This window comes from Salmo salar, chromosome ssa05 (assembly GCF_905237065.1).
Source record: "Salmo salar chromosome ssa05, Ssal_v3.1, whole genome shotgun sequence".
In the NCBI taxonomy this organism is placed as follows: domain Eukaryota; kingdom Metazoa; phylum Chordata; class Actinopteri; order Salmoniformes; family Salmonidae; genus Salmo; species Salmo salar.
The window spans coordinates 61,501,578-61,519,137 of NC_059446.1; the positions used below are offsets into that span (position 1 = coordinate 61,501,578).

The 17,560-nt window shown below is 42.4% G+C and overlaps 1 protein-coding gene across 1 annotated transcript; it reads right to left on the reverse strand.

The window, feature by feature from the left end:
• Positions 1-3,705: 3,705 nt before the first annotated feature.
• LOC106605463 (death-associated protein kinase 2) lies at positions 3,706-16,941 on the reverse strand. Its single transcript, XM_014201153.2, has 12 exons — positions 16,480-16,941; positions 9,127-9,258; positions 8,624-8,845; positions 7,681-7,819; positions 7,368-7,497; positions 6,476-6,524; positions 6,324-6,350; positions 5,905-6,057; positions 5,747-5,792; positions 5,457-5,546; positions 5,135-5,221; positions 3,706-4,830 (listed from the first exon to the last, which is right to left on the reverse strand). The coding sequence occupies exons 2-12, from the start codon at positions 9,186-9,188 to the stop codon at positions 4,750-4,752; spliced, it is 1,086 nt and encodes a 361-aa protein (XP_014056628.1). The 5' UTR covers positions 9,189-9,258; positions 16,480-16,941; the 3' UTR covers positions 3,706-4,749.
• Between the last annotated feature and the right edge of the window lie 619 nt (positions 16,942-17,560).

The window sequence follows — 17,560 nt, forward strand, 5'->3', positions numbered from 1 at the left end:
TCAACACTGGGGCCCCACAAGGGTGCGTGCTCAGCCCCCTCCTGTACTCCCTGTTCACCCATGACTGCGTGGCCATGCAATCCTCCAACTCAATCACCAAGTTAGCAGACGACACAACAGTAGTAGGCTTGATTACCAACAATAACGAGACAGCCTACAGGGAGGAGGTGAGGGCACTCAGAGTGTGGTGTCAGGAAAACAACTTCTCACTCAACATCAACAAAGCAAAGGAGATGATCGTGGGCTTCAGGAAAAAGCAGAGGGAGCACCCCCCGATCCACACCGACGGGACAGCAGTGGAGAAGTTGGCAAGTTTTAAGTTCCTCGGCGTACACATCACGGACTAACTGAAATTGTCCACCCACACAGACTGTGTGAAGGAGAAGGCGCAACAGCGCCTCTTCAACCTCAGGAGGCTGAAGAAATGTGGCTTGTCACCTAAAATCCTCACAAACTTTTACAGCTGCACAATTGAGAGCATCCTGTCGGGCTGTATCGCCGCCTGGTACGGCAACTGCACCGCCCACAATCACAGGGCTCTCCAGAGGGTGGTGCGGTCGGCACAACGCATCACCAGAGGCAAACTACCTGCCCTCCATGACAACTACAGCATCCGATGTCACAGGAAGGCCAAAAAGATCATCAAGGATAACAACCAGCGAAGCCACTACCTGTTCACCCCGCTATCATCCAGAAGGCGGGGTCAGTACAGGTGCATCAAAACTGGGACCGAGAGACTGAAAAACAGCTTCTATCTCAAGGCCATCAGACTGTTAAACAGCCTTTACTAACCCAGAGAGGCTGTTGCCTACATACAGACTTGAAATCATTGGCCACTTTAATAAATAGATCACTAGTCACTTTAATAATGTTTACATATCTTGCATTACTTATCTCATATGTATATACACTGTATTTTATACCATCTATTGCATCTTGCCTATGCCGCTTTGTCATTGGTCATCCATATATTTATATCTATATATTCTTTTTCCATTCCTTTACTTAGATTTGTGTGTATTAGGTAGTTGTTGTGGAATTGTTAGATTACATGTTAGATATTGCTGCACTGTAGAAACTAGAAGCACAAGCATTTCGCTACACTCGAAATAACATCTGCTAACCATGTGTATGTGACCAATAAAATTTGATTTGATGTGTGTGTGTGTTTGCGTGCGTGTGTGCTTGCTCGTGTGTTCTCGAGCAAGCACACACGCTTGTGTGTGTTACCGAGTTGAGAGACTGAAAACAAGAGTGATTAAATATACATGTGCCATTAAGTGATTGAGTGTATTAACAGACAGGTGTCTGCCTCTGCATGGGCTAAAGGTAGGTAACAATGTCACTGTGCCTAGCTAGCTGCCTTGTCTCCTTCTCCCTATTCATATTTTTGCTCTCTTACATTTCTCACATTCCTCTTAATTCGTCTACCTTTTCCACAATTTGTTAGAAAACTATTTCTCTTTTGTCAAACCAAAAGGTCTTAAAAGGGATACTTTGGGATCTACTTCCCCAAAGTCAGATGAACTTGTGGATACCATTTTCATGTCTCTGTGTCCATTATTAAAGAAGTTAGAGGTAGTTTTGCGAGACAATGCTAACTAGCATTAGCATGATGACTGGAAGTCTGTGGACAATCTGCTTTAAGACATAAGGACTTAAGGTGAATTGAATGGTTGACTGCCATCTACTGTCTCTCCCCTCTCCATACACCATCTCTCTCCTTACCTCCCCCTCTTAGATCTCTACTCCCCTTCCACCATCGTTCACATTCCTCATCTCTAACCATAGACAGGACTCTGTCCAGGAATGTGAACAGTAGGAGGTGAAACAACATCCATGTCATGTTTCTTTCTGAAGAATGATGTGTCATCCGCTCTTCAAGCCCTCAAACATTTCTCTCTTTAATCCAGCTTTACATTCAGGGTGCTCTAATGCACTCCAATGTTTCTACACAGTTGCTTCACATGGGCAATGTGTTGTACTACCCAGCATTCTTTGAATTCATGGTGTCAATGACTTATCTGCCTAATTAAAGGTTAGGCTTATTAACTGGGGTTGCGTCGGCCAATCGGGAACGTACGTACAACCATGCTGAAAAAGTCTATGTGACCTTATGTCCATATAAGCTTTTTATATATATCTTGAGCGTTCCTGTTGGCCCTGTTCCTCCTTTCACTGTCCTTTCTTTAACTTCAAACATTTGTGGCTCATGAAGAAAGCTCCCATCATCCCAACATCCCATTCATCAGTGCCATCAACTGGGAACTTTTTATGGCTCCTGTGGCCAACCTAATACTTAACTTGAAAGTATGCAAACACACTTGATATACCTTTAAGGTTTGTCTACCTTTAAATCATTACCTAGCTTCTTCTTACAGACCAACCAGACATGAGTTTATGAGCCATGAAGTCCTTTGGGAAGGATGGGGAGAAACACGTCATGTTACTGTCAATGTTGTTAACACAACTTGAATAAACCAAACATACATACATATAAAAAAAAATGTTCAGTATACATACATTGACTTTTTAATAGACATTTAGTTCATGGTCAGGTAAAACATTTATACATTACTTGCAAATGACTCACCGGTTTGGTGGCTGCACCTGCTGCGATAGCCAACTTTCCAACCAGCGCGCAGATGTAATGATTGTCCTGTGCTTTTCACGTCTTCCCACGGTTTAGTCGGAAAAACTACAGTATAATAACGTTTTAATTATAGTTTTACCACAGTCCTGATATATATATATATTTTTTACATTTAACTTTGTCCAATGAATAAAAATAAATGCAGACCATCCGAATTCCTCAAACGTCTACAGGTAAAGTGCCATGTGTCACTTGATCTCGAGAAGGAAACCCGTTTGACGTTTTGTTTGTCTCGCTCTGTGTATGAGTCGCCACTCCCACGATAATTCTTGGCTAGCCATAAGTGTGTATCCTGTTACTCCGTTTCGCTAGACATGGCTGTTTGCGCATCTCCTCTCACCTGTATGTACTGTATGTGTGGGTGTTAATGCGTGCGAATTACAAATATACTGAACACCTTGAACACTTATTATATTATGCACTTTTACTTCAATTTTAATGGTTGCCTAATTCCAAACTCACCTCTCTTGCGTGCTCGAGTGCGTCTGTTGGTGAGTCCTCTATGGCAACGGGCATGTGCTCTGTAGGATGCACATTGGAAGGAGAGAGGGCATGGGCAGATTCAGGAATTTACAGTGTGTGAAAGCTCTTTATTTCCTTGGCCCCCTCTCTCCAAGAATGCTGCTGACTCCTTGGATCCTGCTCATCTTGGAAGTGCCAACTATTCAACCCCCAGTTTCAAAACCTCCATACCCTTGTATAAACCCAGAGGAAAATGGCAACAATTCCCCACCCTTTGATAAGAATATGAGGTTGACAGCCTGGAACCAATTTAGAACATTTAGAATAAGAACTGAAAGACTGAAGTTTGTAGGCTTCACTTCTTCTAGTCCATTTGTCTGTTACAATGAACCTTCACAATGATTATGATGTTAACTCTAGGTTCCCTATGGTCAAGTTAGATACAGGTTGCAGTTCACTGACTATCTTGACCTCATGGTTCAAATATGGTAACATGTGCCACAGAAACTAATGACTCAACCCAGTGCAAGTAGTCTGCTGTCTTTAAAAAACTGTGGGCTTTCAAAGTAACAAACGTATATACACTGTAATAGCTTTAACATCGTAGACTAACATTTTTTTATTCACCATCACACAATTCACAAAACATGGTTGTTGTCAGTATTAAACTCTCATTATTATATATATAAAAACAAGCCTACACAAGGTTAGAAAATAGCTTTCCATTTAAAAAACATAACTATAAATGTGACCTTTGACATAAGCCAAAGATAGTTGAAATGTTCAATAAAGTATATCTAAGATGAAGTTTGATAAGGCTTTTAAGGGCTCTACACACTAAGACCACATTACACATGTCCGTGTCAAACACTATCAAACATGGCTGTAACTGTGTATAGTACAGTAGCTCTGTATAAATTTATGATATCAAAATTCTGACACAATCAAATAATGTATCCACTTAAGGGCAGAATTAGAAAAACAGGCCTTGTATAGTTCCCTACTTTCATGTAAAACACTCAAATAACATTTGAGTTACCAAGTACTTTTTCTAGTTAATTCCATGAAATGCAAATGTCTCAGAAACTCAAATAAAATCAGTTTGGAATAGTCTTGACCTTTGATAGGCATACAGCAGTCAAAAATATCAGAACATGTGGCAGAGGCTAAATAATAACCACATAATATTGTAAGGCATAATAATTGCAATTGAGGTTAGCTATAAGTGTGACAAATTCTATCCCGTGCACCATCAAACCTGAACAAATGTTTTGGCATTTTCAGAAAATAAATGGGTCAAACTTGAAAGGCACAGGCAAATATATAAAAGGCACAGGCAAATACTAGGTCAAATGGGGGTGAAGTGTAACAGAAGCAGTTTGGTAAACTACACTGGTTTGATCAGGAAATGTGTCGGAGACATTAAAATTCAACTCTGTGGACTAACACAGGCTTCAGGCACCTGCACATCACGGGTTAGTTACTCGTATTGTCACTGGCATAGTCAGTCATTCTGTAACTCAGAGTATTGTTGATTGGTTCACTCACAAAAGGCTTCTCTCCATTTCCCCATGGTTGGATGGATAGAGGTGGTCTGAGGCTGTGTGGTGTGTTAGTGACCCCAGTAGTCTTATTCAGGAACTGCTGCTGAGTCTGCGGCGAATGAGAGAAGCAGGCTTGGTCTCCGTGTCCTCCTGGTCGCTCTCACACTGCCTCTGACAAGGGGACAATTGCAGAGATATTCAGACATAAGCATATCAACAGCCTCATCGATATGTTGATATTGAGAGTATAATAAAGGGATTTATAACAGTTCAAATAAAGGGATTGTAATATTATGATGAAATATGGGTATATAATGGTATATAATTGAGTATATTACGATTGATTAAAATTGGTGTTATTGATTGCCCAGACAGTACACACAGCTAGTTATATAGGTCTTAGTCAGACTTTAAGAAAATAGCAGAAACCAGCATGTCCCCTGGTCTAGACCCAGTCCTTTCTGCTCTCTCTTACCAGTTCTGGGTCCTCCTGGGACCTGCTTTTACACTGCAACTGCAGGCGAAACAATCTGTTACACGCCCACACCATGTTATACGACATCTACAGAGAGAGAGAGGGGAAGGATTTAAAAAGGATATGAAAAGAGAAGGTCTCCATAGGAAAGCAGGACTTTGGAAAGAAAAAGGCAAATATGATGCAATACAATGTCTGGACCAGCAGGTGTCCCCCTCTCACCAATATTGTAGGACTACTGCTGCACACCAATGCAGATACAGGGTAGGAGAAAAGAAGAGGAAGCTACTTTGGAGTATTGAGATGCACCACTGGGCCTCACCTTCCATTTCCTTTTGGCGTTGAACTTCTTGAAGCTTTTCATGTTGATGGACGATCGACTTCTGTTATCCGCCTGTTTGCGCGTGACGGGCTGATAAACAAAGAATGAACGTGATATTTTAATAGACGCTTTAGCCTTTATCCAAAGTGACATGCAGTTCACAGCTTTTCAGTGTGAATCATACTCACAACTTAAGCTTTCCTACTCAAACCTTCAGCACAATAATGTGCTTATGTTGGGTTTATGTATTGAAGTTACCCCAATCAAATCACAATTCTCTCTTCTCTCACCTTGATCCAAGGGTGTAATAGACATTCATCCGCTGTCATTCTCTCTCTGTAGGAGGGACACACATCATTAAGTAATAGACTGTTGTATAGTATACAGAGGTTATAGACAATAACCATATTAATTAAACTAATAAATGAATGAGTGATAGTTTGTTTACATTGGGTCTTTGACCAGCAGTTTCTCAATAAAGTCTTTGGCCATGGTGCTGGTCTGGTTGAAATAGTTCTCTTCAAACTCATAGATCATCCCCACGATGTTCTTTAGTGTCTCCTCATCATTATCTCCTTGAAAGGGGGACAAACCACTCAACCTGTAGAATAGGGGGATATTCCAGAATATGTGTAGCTACCAGAGGAGGCTGGTGGGCGGAGCTATATGAGGACAGGCTCATTGTAATGGCTGCAATGTAATAAATGGCATGGGAGTCTAATGTGGTTTCATGTTTGATACCGTTCCATTTATTTCATTACAGACATTACAATTAGCCGGTCCTCCTATAGCTCCTCCCAACAACCTCACTACACTGGTAGCTACGTTATGTAAATTTCAAATTGTCCACTTGTTTTGCATACTCACAATATGTAGGTTATCACACCAATACTCCTGGAGAGGAAAGAGATGAGAGATATGAGTGACTTTGTGTGCACAAAACTATTTACCCTGACAGTCAAGGCAGCTGGGACATTTTGGTTTATTTTTCTAATGAATAACATTGTAGTAATGATTACCAAATGTCGGCTGCCTCACTCAGGGGTTCGTAGTTAATCACCTCAGGGGCTGGGAAGAAAACGGAAAGGGAGAAGGGGGAGAGATAATGAGATACACATAACACAATCCAGCCTTATCCAGAAACACAGAGTGTGTGTAAGAGAGGAAAAGAACAGATAGTAAAAGAGAGAGACATCTTTTGTAAGGACCTGAGAATACAATAGAGGAGAGTGTAATTTCCTTTTGTCACAACAGTCACTGTGTCATTGTGTTAGGAAACACTGGGTGATGCTAACACTGCTGTTGCACAATATAATGACATTCTCTAACGACGTTAAATGCTCTAAGGCCGTCATTGTAAATAAGAATTTGTTCTCAACTGACTTGCCTAGTTAAATAAAGGTTAAATAAATAAAAAATAAACATTAATCCTAAAATCTTACAGTAAAACACATGAAAATGGGCAACTAGTTGGGGAATAAGTGGGTTATGGTAGAACCCATGGCCTGACAATAATACCCATGCAACCCTTCTGCCCTTTCTTAAAGTAATCATTCCGTTACACTCTTTGTGTTGGCGACTCAGGTTGCATCATGTATTTCAGGTCTGTTGAAACTTCTCACACGTCTCTATCTCACTACCCCCAACGCCCCACCACATGCTCTGATGTCACATCCTGTCCACAACCACACCACTACCCCTTGGAAACTGTCTCCATGGAAACCTCAGCACCTTTCTAGAGGCTCATGCTAAATAAAAACTAAAACAGACAGGAAGACACACTGTACACACATCAAACATACACACCGTAATCACACACTAACAAAATTCTCACACAACATGACACATACTGACTGACACAATTTCCACCAAACAAACACAGACAGTAAACATGTGGAATGTTCCACTTACCAATGTACTGTGGGGTCCCAGATAGGCTCCTGTACTCCTCCCCCTGTTTGAGGCGATGGGCCAGTCCAAAGTCAATGATCTTGATGTGAGGGTGTGGCATCGTCTTGTCAGCCAGCATGATGTTCTCTGGCTAAATGGAAAACAGAGAGCGTTACACACACACAATGCCAAATCCTGATGGAATGAAAAACAGCCCAAATGGGTTTAGGCAAGGGGCAACAGAGTCAGGAAACGGGAGGCCCGTCCCACCTAATTCATGGTACAGGGAAACACTGCTTTCTATCAGCTCTATTTCTATTCCTGTGTGTCTCACCTTGAGGTCAAAGTGGGCAATGTTCTTAGTGTGCATAAAGCCCACTCCCATGAGGATCTGCTTCAAGAACTCTATGGCCTCCTCCTCAGACAGGCTCTCCTTCTCTGCTATGAAATCAAACAGCTCCCCACCACTGATACTAGAGCAAGTGGGGGGGGGGCAGTGAGAAAGAAGTGGTAAAAAAAAGTAGATAGAATTAAGCAGATGTAAGTTTGTCAGGACAATATCTTCATCACGTACAGATGTAGGATCTTAATTTGATCACCCTGTTGCAGGAGACATTTAAAACTTGTAATATATTTGAGGTTTAAAAGGCTTCTGAAGTTTGTATCTTCTACTTTGAAATTTCAGACTTGATTTTCCCTTAGGAATAATGTATCAACCCCTACACAAATGTCAATTAATTATAATCCACATAAAAATTCAAATTTCTTGTTGCTGCAGGATTATTTCCCTGCTGTAGCAAACTGGCTCAAATTAAGATCCTACATCTGTCGACTTATAATAACTAGACCAAGTTATAAAAATGGCATCTCATTCATTCCTATTAAAGTTACTCGAAAGTGAATCAGCCTAAAAGTTTGCTTCAAGATCTTTTATTCATGGGCTCTTGTTTCCTGGAGCGCAGCACCAGTTTGGTTGCAGTTGTGAGTGTGTCTGTATTTGGGGGGGCTATTGTTCAGTTATATTAATAGGCTTTGAGTTGTCGGTCTGGCCTGGACTATTAGATTCATGCTAGTAATGACAGCAGGATTAGATGGGCTGACGGAACCAAGTGCTTCTCATTGTGTTCCCAATAAAAAGGGTGGGAGTGAGAGTGGTGCTCCACACAACTATTTCCATCCCACCTACTGTGGGCTGAGGGGGGAGACAGACAGACAGACAGATAGACAGAGACCAGCAGAGGTCTCCCCCTCCCTCCATCTGTCCCCACTTGACTCACAGCTCCACGATGAGCACCACCTCGGCGCGACTCTCAAACACGTCCCTGAGGGCCATGACGTTGGCGTGCTGCAGGCTCTGCAGTATCTCCACCTCCCTCTCCACACTCTTCCTCTCCAGGCCCAGGCGGCTACTAGCGCTCCGACGCAGCTTCAGGAACTTCCCCGCCCAGTGGACCCCGGACGCCCGCTCCAGCACCGCACACACTTGCCCAAAGTGACCACTAGAGGGGGCCAGAGAGGGATGATATCGTAGGGAACTTTTGCATTGTGCTCTATATTACGCTGAACTACTCCTGTGATGCTAATAGGCCTAAAGCTTGTTTGAATGTGAGATGAGAGAGAGTAACAGAGAGGGGCATTGCACCTTTCTAGTACTATTTACTTAGCAGTGTATTCCTAGCATTATATGTAAATTAAGCTAAATTCAAATCAATTGAAATGAACATCAATTCATGTCTAGCGCTGTTCCATTCCATTCTCTACTCCAAACCTTCTCACTCACCTGCCAAGCACCTCTCCAATCTCATAGTAGTCCTCCACATTCTGCAGCTTAATCTGAGCCATGGTCTTGCTCTTTTTCCCTCTTTCCCCTCCTCACACTCTTTTTCTGGTTGTTTTCCAGGGCTACTGTACTCTGTAGAAGTGAGGGAAGAAAAGAAGGATGACAGAACAGATGTGGAAGGTAAACTAAAATGTATTTCAAATATAGAAGCAAGTAAGTCACCAGACAGCATCAGGAACCATGGAAGAATGCCGGGACAATAAACAGAACTCTGTGTGTCAATAGAATTATTTAATGAACATTTTAGTCATTTAGCAGACGCTCTTATCCAGAGCGACTTACAGTAATGAATGCATACATTTCATTTCATGCATTTTTTTTTGTACTGTCCCCCGTGGGAATCGAACCCACAACCCTGGCTTTGCACACACCATGCTCTACCAACTGAGCCACAGGGTAGGCTATAGCAGCAGATAAACTATAAACTAATGGAAACAAACATGGACATAAATTGAAAAAGGCACACACACGCACACCAACCCACACAACCATGGTCGCTGGCAGATGTTTTGGGTTGGCATGGGGGGAGGGGGGGAACACAAGAAAACAGCCAACCCCCATGATTTCTATCACATTACAGTTTTTTCAATCACTTTGATGAGATTTTCACAAGTATGTCACAACGGTTAGTACAAAACTCAAAACAGATCCTCAAAAAGGCAGTTGTTTCAAAACTCTAAGCACTTTTTCAATTGACTCAATTCAATACTTAGTGCTGAAGATTTGCGCTGTAGCACGATTGAAATCTAGGCCCCAATTCAATTTGTATTGCGAAAATTCAGCGCTATAGCGTGATTGAAATTGATAGGTAATTTCTGATTGAGGCGACATATGCAGCGTTTACCGTGAATGCAGTCTCCCCGAACGCGGGAACAGTGCCTTTAAATTTAAATCACGCTATAGCAATTTGATCGCACATGGGATAGAAATCAAGGACATTTTCAGTAAATGTTTATGGGTAGTGCCAGTGTATTGCCTAATGTGAAAACAGTGTAATATACTGTCATTTACAGTACTGTAGCATATTACGTTCAAAGGACAATTTTGCATCTTGCATTTCTTTCTATTAGATTAACTGTTAGTTAAAACAACTACATTGAGAAGATATCATGATGTGTTTTGGTGATTAAATCAATGTTCTCATGGTATTTCACAGTAAACTTATATTTTGGATCAATGGTTGTGTGGTGAAAGTCTACAAACTAAATGAATCCAAAATAAACCGTTTTGAATATAAGATCAGCTGTGTTACAAGTCTTGCCAGTTTGGAGTTTTGTACTAAGAGTTTAGAAAATTCACCCTATACTTTGTGAAAAGAGCACCAAAGCGATTGAAAAAAAACTGTCAATAAACAACTACACCTCTTCCTTGCATTTCATGTGTGTGTTTGATGGTTAGTCCTGCACGAACACTGATAACTTGAACAAAAGCAGCCACTGACAGCGCCCTTATCTGGATGTTTTATAAAGAACAGACATTTTCTGCTGTGTGTCTGTATATGTGTGTGTGTGATGACATCACCTTGCATGAGGTATGGAAGTTGTTTATGAATAGTAGTGGTTAATAGAGATGTTATTACGTCACGTTAATGAATGCTGAACAAATGTTCCAGTATGGTTTGTTAATTTAGCAACGAAAACAAAATAATGATTCTTTACACACAACCACCCAACCACCAACACACATCCTTCCCTGCTGATGCTGGAGCACAAAGGCATGCTCTGTATCTGTAAATATTTACATGTCACCGGAAATAGCATTCATTTATCAGTGAACGCCCCAATGTGCTGTCAGCACACACACACTAACTAGCTAGGGGCCAAAGTGTTCTGCTTAACCACAACACAGATGAGAATAATTCTGTGAAAAAGAGAAAGACAGAGGTGTGTCCATATGCCCTGTGCATGTACAGTATGTGGCCTGTATGCAGGGCCTAGGGGTTTCTACTGTGTATGAGTGATGCATGGCATGATAACGGGTTCCAATCAATAGTCGGATAATAAATCAATGTACTCCGCACACTCAGTCATGGCAAGTTCTATCACCACATATCAAATCAAATTGTATTTGTCACATGTGCTGAATACAACTGGTGTAGACTTTACCGTGAAATACTTGCTTATGAGCCCCTCCCAACGATGCAGAGTTTAACGATATAAATAATAACTAAATAGTAACACAAGAGGAAGAAAATAAAATACACAAGAATGGAGCTATATACAGGGAGTACCAGTACCAGATCACTGTAGAGCTATATACAGGGAGTACCAGTACCAGATCACTGTAGAGCTATATACAGGGAGTACCAGTACCAGATCACTGTACGGTAGCAGAGTGAACAGGCTATGGCAATTCGGGCCTTCCTCTGACACCGCCTGATATAAAGGTCCTGGATGGCAGGGAGCTCAGCCCCAGTGATGTACTGGGCTGTTCACACCACTCTCTGTAGCGCTTTGCTGACATTTACCATACCAAGCGGTGATGCAGCCAGTCAAGATGCTCTCGATGGTGCAGCTGTAGAACTTTTTGAGGATCCGAGGGCCCATGCCAAATCTTTCCTGCCTCCTAAGGGGGAAGAGGCGCTGCCGTGCCCTCTTCATGACTGTGCGGGTGTGGACCATGTTAAGTCCTTAGTGATGTGGACGCCGAGGAACTTGAAGCTCTCGACCCGCTCCACAACAGCCCCATTAATGTGGATGGGGGCGTGCTCTCCCCTCTTTCTCCTATAGTCCATGATCAGCTCCTTGGTCTTACTGAAGTTTAGGGAGAGGTTGTTGTCCTGGCACCACACTGGTAAGTCTCTGACCTCCTTTTTGTAGGCTGACTCATAGCCGTCTGTCATCAGGCCTACCACCGTCATGTCGTCAGCAAAATTGATGATGGTGTTTGAGTCGTGCGTGGCCACGCAGTCGTGGGTGAACAGGGAGTACAGGAGGGGACTAAGCACACAGCCCTGGGGGGGCCCCTGTGTTGAGGGTCATCGTGGCAGAGGTGTTGTTGCCTACCCTCACAACCTGGGGCCGGCCCGTCAGGAAGTCCAGGATCCAGTTGCACAGGGACGGGTTCAGTCCCAGGGTCCCTAACTTGGTGACGAGCTTGGAGGGGACTATGGTGTTGAACTCTGAGCTGTTGTCTAGGAACAGCATTCTCACGTAGTTATTTCCCCTCTTGTCCAGGTGGGAGAGGGCAGTGTGAAGTGCAATTGAGATTGTGTCTTCTGTGGATCTGTTGGGGCAGTATACGAATTGGAGCGGGTCTAGGGAGTCTGGGATGATGTTGTTGATGTGTGTCATAACCAGCCTTTCAAAGCACTTCATAATTACAGTCATTTAGGCAATGATGGTCAGCTTGAAACATGTTGGGATTACAAACTGGGACAAGGAGATATAGAAAATGTCTGTGAAGACGCTTTCCAGCTGGTCTGCGCATGCTTGGAGAACGCGCCCCGTTGTTATGTCTGGCAGGCGGCCTTGTGATTGTTAACCCCGTGTAAACGTTTTGCTCACATGGGCCATGGAGAGCGAGATCACACAGTAATCCTAAAAACAGGGGCTTTCATGCAAGGCACCATGTTATATTCCCTCGAAGCGAACATAAAAGGCATTTCGCTCGTTTGTGAGTTCTGCATCGCTGGGAAACTCATTTCTGGATTTCCCGTTGTAATCCATTATCGTCAACAAGCTCTGCCACATAAAATGAGAGTTGGAGCCAGTGTAATAGGATTCCTACTATATTGTTCTTTTGCATGTTTGATGTCTCGTCAGAGGTCATATCGGCCTTTCTTGTATGCGTCCATGTCGATGTCCGTGTCCCGTTCCTTGTAAGCGGTAACTCTGGCCTTTAGCCCAGTGAGAATATTGCCTGTAATTCAGCACCCCCAAACACCTTCCTGCGGCTATGGGCTTTTTTGTCTATGTGTGTGTATCTGCGTGTTGTGTGTGTGAGCTCGCACTTGTGCGTTTGTCTGTCTGAATGTCTGTCTGACAATATGCATTGATGCAAGTTGGGAAAAATATGGTAAAAAAAACAGGATGTGTGTCTGTGTGGTGTGCATGCATGTGTGAAATGACAACGTGTCTGTATGTGTGCTAGTTTGAAAAGAGAAGAGTCTGTGATGACAGGGTATTTGTGTCTTTGTTGCAAGACAATGGTAGGACATGTGATATGTTGTAACGTCTGCTTCCAACTCACACTCTCAAACACCTAGATCCCCTGAACGCAGCTCACTTTCCAGGCCACTTTCCAGCTCACACTCTCAAACACCTAGATCCCCTGAACACAGCTCACTCTCCAGATCCCAATCACCTTAATTCTGATCACCTGTTCACACACCTGTATGTCATTATCACACACTATTTAGTTCAGTTCTTTGCACCACATCACTGTAAGGTATTGTTTGTTTTGTGACACACTTCTAGTCGGAGCTCTGTTTTTCCCCGTAATTTACTCCTCCTGTGTATGATCGTTTTTGCCTGCCTCACAAACAACACCTTTTGCCTATTCCCTGCCTGTACCTTAACAGGAAATCCGATAGGCTATCTACCTGTTGCCTGATCTCCCGGACTACGTTACTAGCCTTTTCCCTGCCTGTACTGTTGCCCTTTTGGACCCCCTGTGTATGACCTTCTGCCTGCCCCTGGACCCAGCTACCTGACTCCTCATGTGGTCCTTTACAATAAACACCTGCTGCGCCCTGCGCTTGAAACCAGCTCTCTGTCTCCCCTCGTGTTCATTACACATGTATACAGTACCTGTCAAAGGTTTGGAGACACCTACTCATTCAAAGGTTTTTCTTTATTTTTACTATTTTCTCAATTGTAGAATAATAGTGAATATATCAAAACTATGAAATAACACATGGAATCATGTAGTAATTTATTTGTATTTTTTATTTAACTAGGCAAGACAGTTCAGAACAAGTTCTTATTTACAACGACGGCCTACACCGGTCAAACCCGGGAGACGCTAGGCCAATTGTGCGCCACCCTATGGCACTCCCAATCACGGCCGGTTGTGATACAGCCTGGATTCGAACCAGGGTGTCTGTAGTGACGCCTCAAGCACTGAGATTCAGTGCCTTAGACGGCTGCGCACCCGGGAGCCCAAAAGTGTGTTAAACAAATCAAAATATATTTGAGATTTGTGATTCTTCAAAGTAGCCACCCTTTGCGTTAATGACAGCTTTGCACACACTTGGCATTCTCTCAACCAGCTACATAAGGTAGTCACCTGAAATGCATTTCAATTAACAGGTGTGCCTTGTTCAAAGTTAATTTGTAGAATTTCCTTCTTAATGACACAATCAGTTGTGTTGTGACAAGGCAGGGATGGTATAAGGAAGATAGCCCTATTTGGTAAAAGACCAAGTCCCATATTATGGCAAGAACAGCTCAAATTAGCAAATAGAATCGACAGTCCATCAATACTTTAAGACACGAAGGTCAGTCAATCGGGAAAACTTCAAGAACTTTGAAAGTTTCTTCAAGTGCAGTCGCAATAACCATCAAGTGCTATGATGAAACTGGCCCTCATGAGGACTGTCACAGGAAAGGAAGACCCAGAGTTACCTCTGCTGCAGAGGATAAGTTAATTAGAGTTAAATGCACCTCAGATTGCAGCCCAAATAAATGCTTCACAGAGTTCAAGTAACAGACACATCTCAACATCAACTGTTCAGAGGAGACTGTGTGAATCAGGCCTTAATTGTCGAATTGGCTGCAAAGAAACCACTACTAAAGGACACCAATAATAAGAAGAGACTTTCCTGGACCAAGAAACACGAGCAATGGACATTAGGCCGGTGGAAATCTGTCCTTTGGTCTGATGAATCCAAATTTGAGATTTCTGGTTCCAACCTCTGTGTCTTTGCGAGACACAGAGTAGGTGAACGAATGATCTCCACATGTGTGGTTCCCACCGTGAAGCATGGAGGAGGAAGTGTGCTGGTGTGGGGGTGCTTTGCTGGTGACAGTCTGATTCATTTAGAATTCAAGGCACACTTAACCAGCATGGTTACCACAGCATTCTGCAGCGATATGCCATCCCATCTGGTTTACGCTTAGTGGGACTATCATTTATTTTTCAACAGGACAATGACCCAAAACACACCTCCAGGCTGTGTACGGGCTATTTGAACAAGGAGAGTGATGGAGTGCTGCATCAGATGACCTCCACAATCCCCTGACCTCAACCCAATTGAGATGGTTTGGGATGAGTTGGACCGCAGAGTGAAGGAAAAGCAGCCAACAAGGGCTCAGCATATGTGGGAACTCCTTCAAGACTGTTTGAAAAGCATTCCAAGTGAAGCTGGTTGAGAGAATGCCTAGAGTGTGCAAAGCTGTCATCAAGGCAACGGGTGGCTATTTTGAATTATTTCAAATGTAAAATATATTTTGATTCGTTTTTTTGGTTACTACATGATTCCATATGTGTTATTTCATAGTTTTGAGGTAGTCACCCGTAATGCATTTCAATTAACAGGTGTGCCTTAAAGTTAATAATGGCTAATAATGGCTGGAACAAAGCAAATGGAATGGCATCAAACACATGGAAACCATGTGTTTGATTTATTTGATACCATTCCACTAATTCCGCTCAAGCCATTACCACAAGCCCGTCCTCCCCAATTAAGGTTCAACCAATTGATACATTTTTCATTAAGGCAAATCAAGTCTGACATTTTTAAGTGGAAATTACAAACTTTAGAAGCCTTTCTAAACATTGAATACACTACACGTTTGCATTTCCTGTTGTCCAGGAACATTCCTGCAACAACAGGATGATCAAATTAAGATATGGCATCTGTATAGTCCCAGAGATTAGGACACAGATAGGGTATCACCAAATCTATGTCCCACAAAACAACGAGAGAAAGAAAGAGAGAGAGATTGAGAGATGCTGCATGAATGATAAGTGGGTTATTTATATCAAACAATAGTGAGAATTGACATGAAGAAGGGGAGGGGGATGCTTTGGCCACTTGTGTGTGAAGGATAGAGTCTAACGTGGCATCATCCATTCAAGCCTGCAACAAGTGACAATGGAAAAGTTGATGCGTAATTTGTGACATTGTAACAGCTGCGTCCATGGGTTTTGTATACAGTATGACATTACACATCCCTAAATAACAAAAACAATGGCCAACATCGCTTGATCTCCATCAGATGGAATCAACAGACAGACAAGAGGGAAATGGCTCCTCATAAATAGGCCTATTCAAATAAACGGATTTTGGGTCACCTTTCGTTTGAGGAAAAAGGTCTGTAGGCGGTGGTTATAGTTAAAGCTACTCACCCAAATAAATAAACGATGATCTCGGGCGCCGCTTTGATGTGAGGTTGGCCGTGTCACAACGTTCTACTTCTTCACCTGTGTACTATGCTTTACGAACTCCCGAATTTAAAGTAAATTTGTCTCCCTTGAAATGAAATAATTAGGTTGTGCCGTATTCTGACAGCAACCGGTTTCCGTGCCGGGGACAGAGTAGTAGCCAGACTAGTTCGACGGCTCCCTTTATTTCAATGCTCTTTGGTAGCCCAAGCCTACAGGGGAGCTAGAGATACGCGACGTACACCATGGAAAGCCCTCGCATACTTTTACATGTTTAAACCACATCAATATTCCTGTAGACTATAAAAGGTGCCTGTGGTGGCCCTGAATCAATCCACTGATTAGTCTACTACAATCCAATTTCTTGGATATGTTGCGTGCAATTTGCAAATAGGCCTACTGCACAGTACACTGGAGTTGTAGCCTATTGTGTGATGTGGTAAAAAAAAAGTGCCCTAAAGGCAAGGTTGGGTAGGTAACTTTCTAAATGTAATCCGTTACAGTTACTAGTTACCTGTCCAACATTGTAATCAATAACGTCATTTTTGATTACCCAAACTCAGTAACTTAATCTGATCAGGCTTCTTTCAGTTACTTTTAGATTACCATTAAGAGGCATTAGAAGAAGACCAAAAGGATCTATCAAACACATTTGGTGTGTCATCATAGAGGTGTCTCTGACTTTTGGTCAGACGATCACAGATGACTGATAGGGGCGCTGTGTTGAAGCCCCATGCCTCCATCTTGGACCCCCACCATTGAGAAAAATATTTTGGAAGCTAAGGAAATGCATTTATTAATGTCTACATTCGTTTTTGCCTCATTTATTCTATTACACACACCTTAATGCATTAATAAGGCCACTTTAATAACGTGCACATATCTTGCATTACTCATCTCATATGTATATACTGTATTCTGTACTATCTTTTGCATTTTAGCCTATGCCACTCTGACATTGCTCATCCATATATTTATATATTCTTATTCCATTCCTTTACTTAGATTTTTGTGTATTAGGTATTTGTTGTGGAATTGTTAGATA

Bases quoted from the DNA above. Each gene is read 5' to 3' on its own strand.
- LOC106605463 (XM_014201153.2), bottom strand. From the start codon at position 9,188: ATGGCTCAGATTAAGCTGCAGAATGTGGAGGACTACTATGAGATTGGA. The intron at 6,525-7,367 runs GTAAGTGGAACA...TTTTCTTCCCAG, and splicing joins TGGGACCCCACAGTACATTG to CCCCTGAGGTGATTAACTAC. The intron at 5,547-5,746 runs GTGAGAGAAGAG...TTTGTTTATCAG, and splicing joins TATTACACCCTTGGATCAAG to CCCGTCACGCGCAAACAGGC.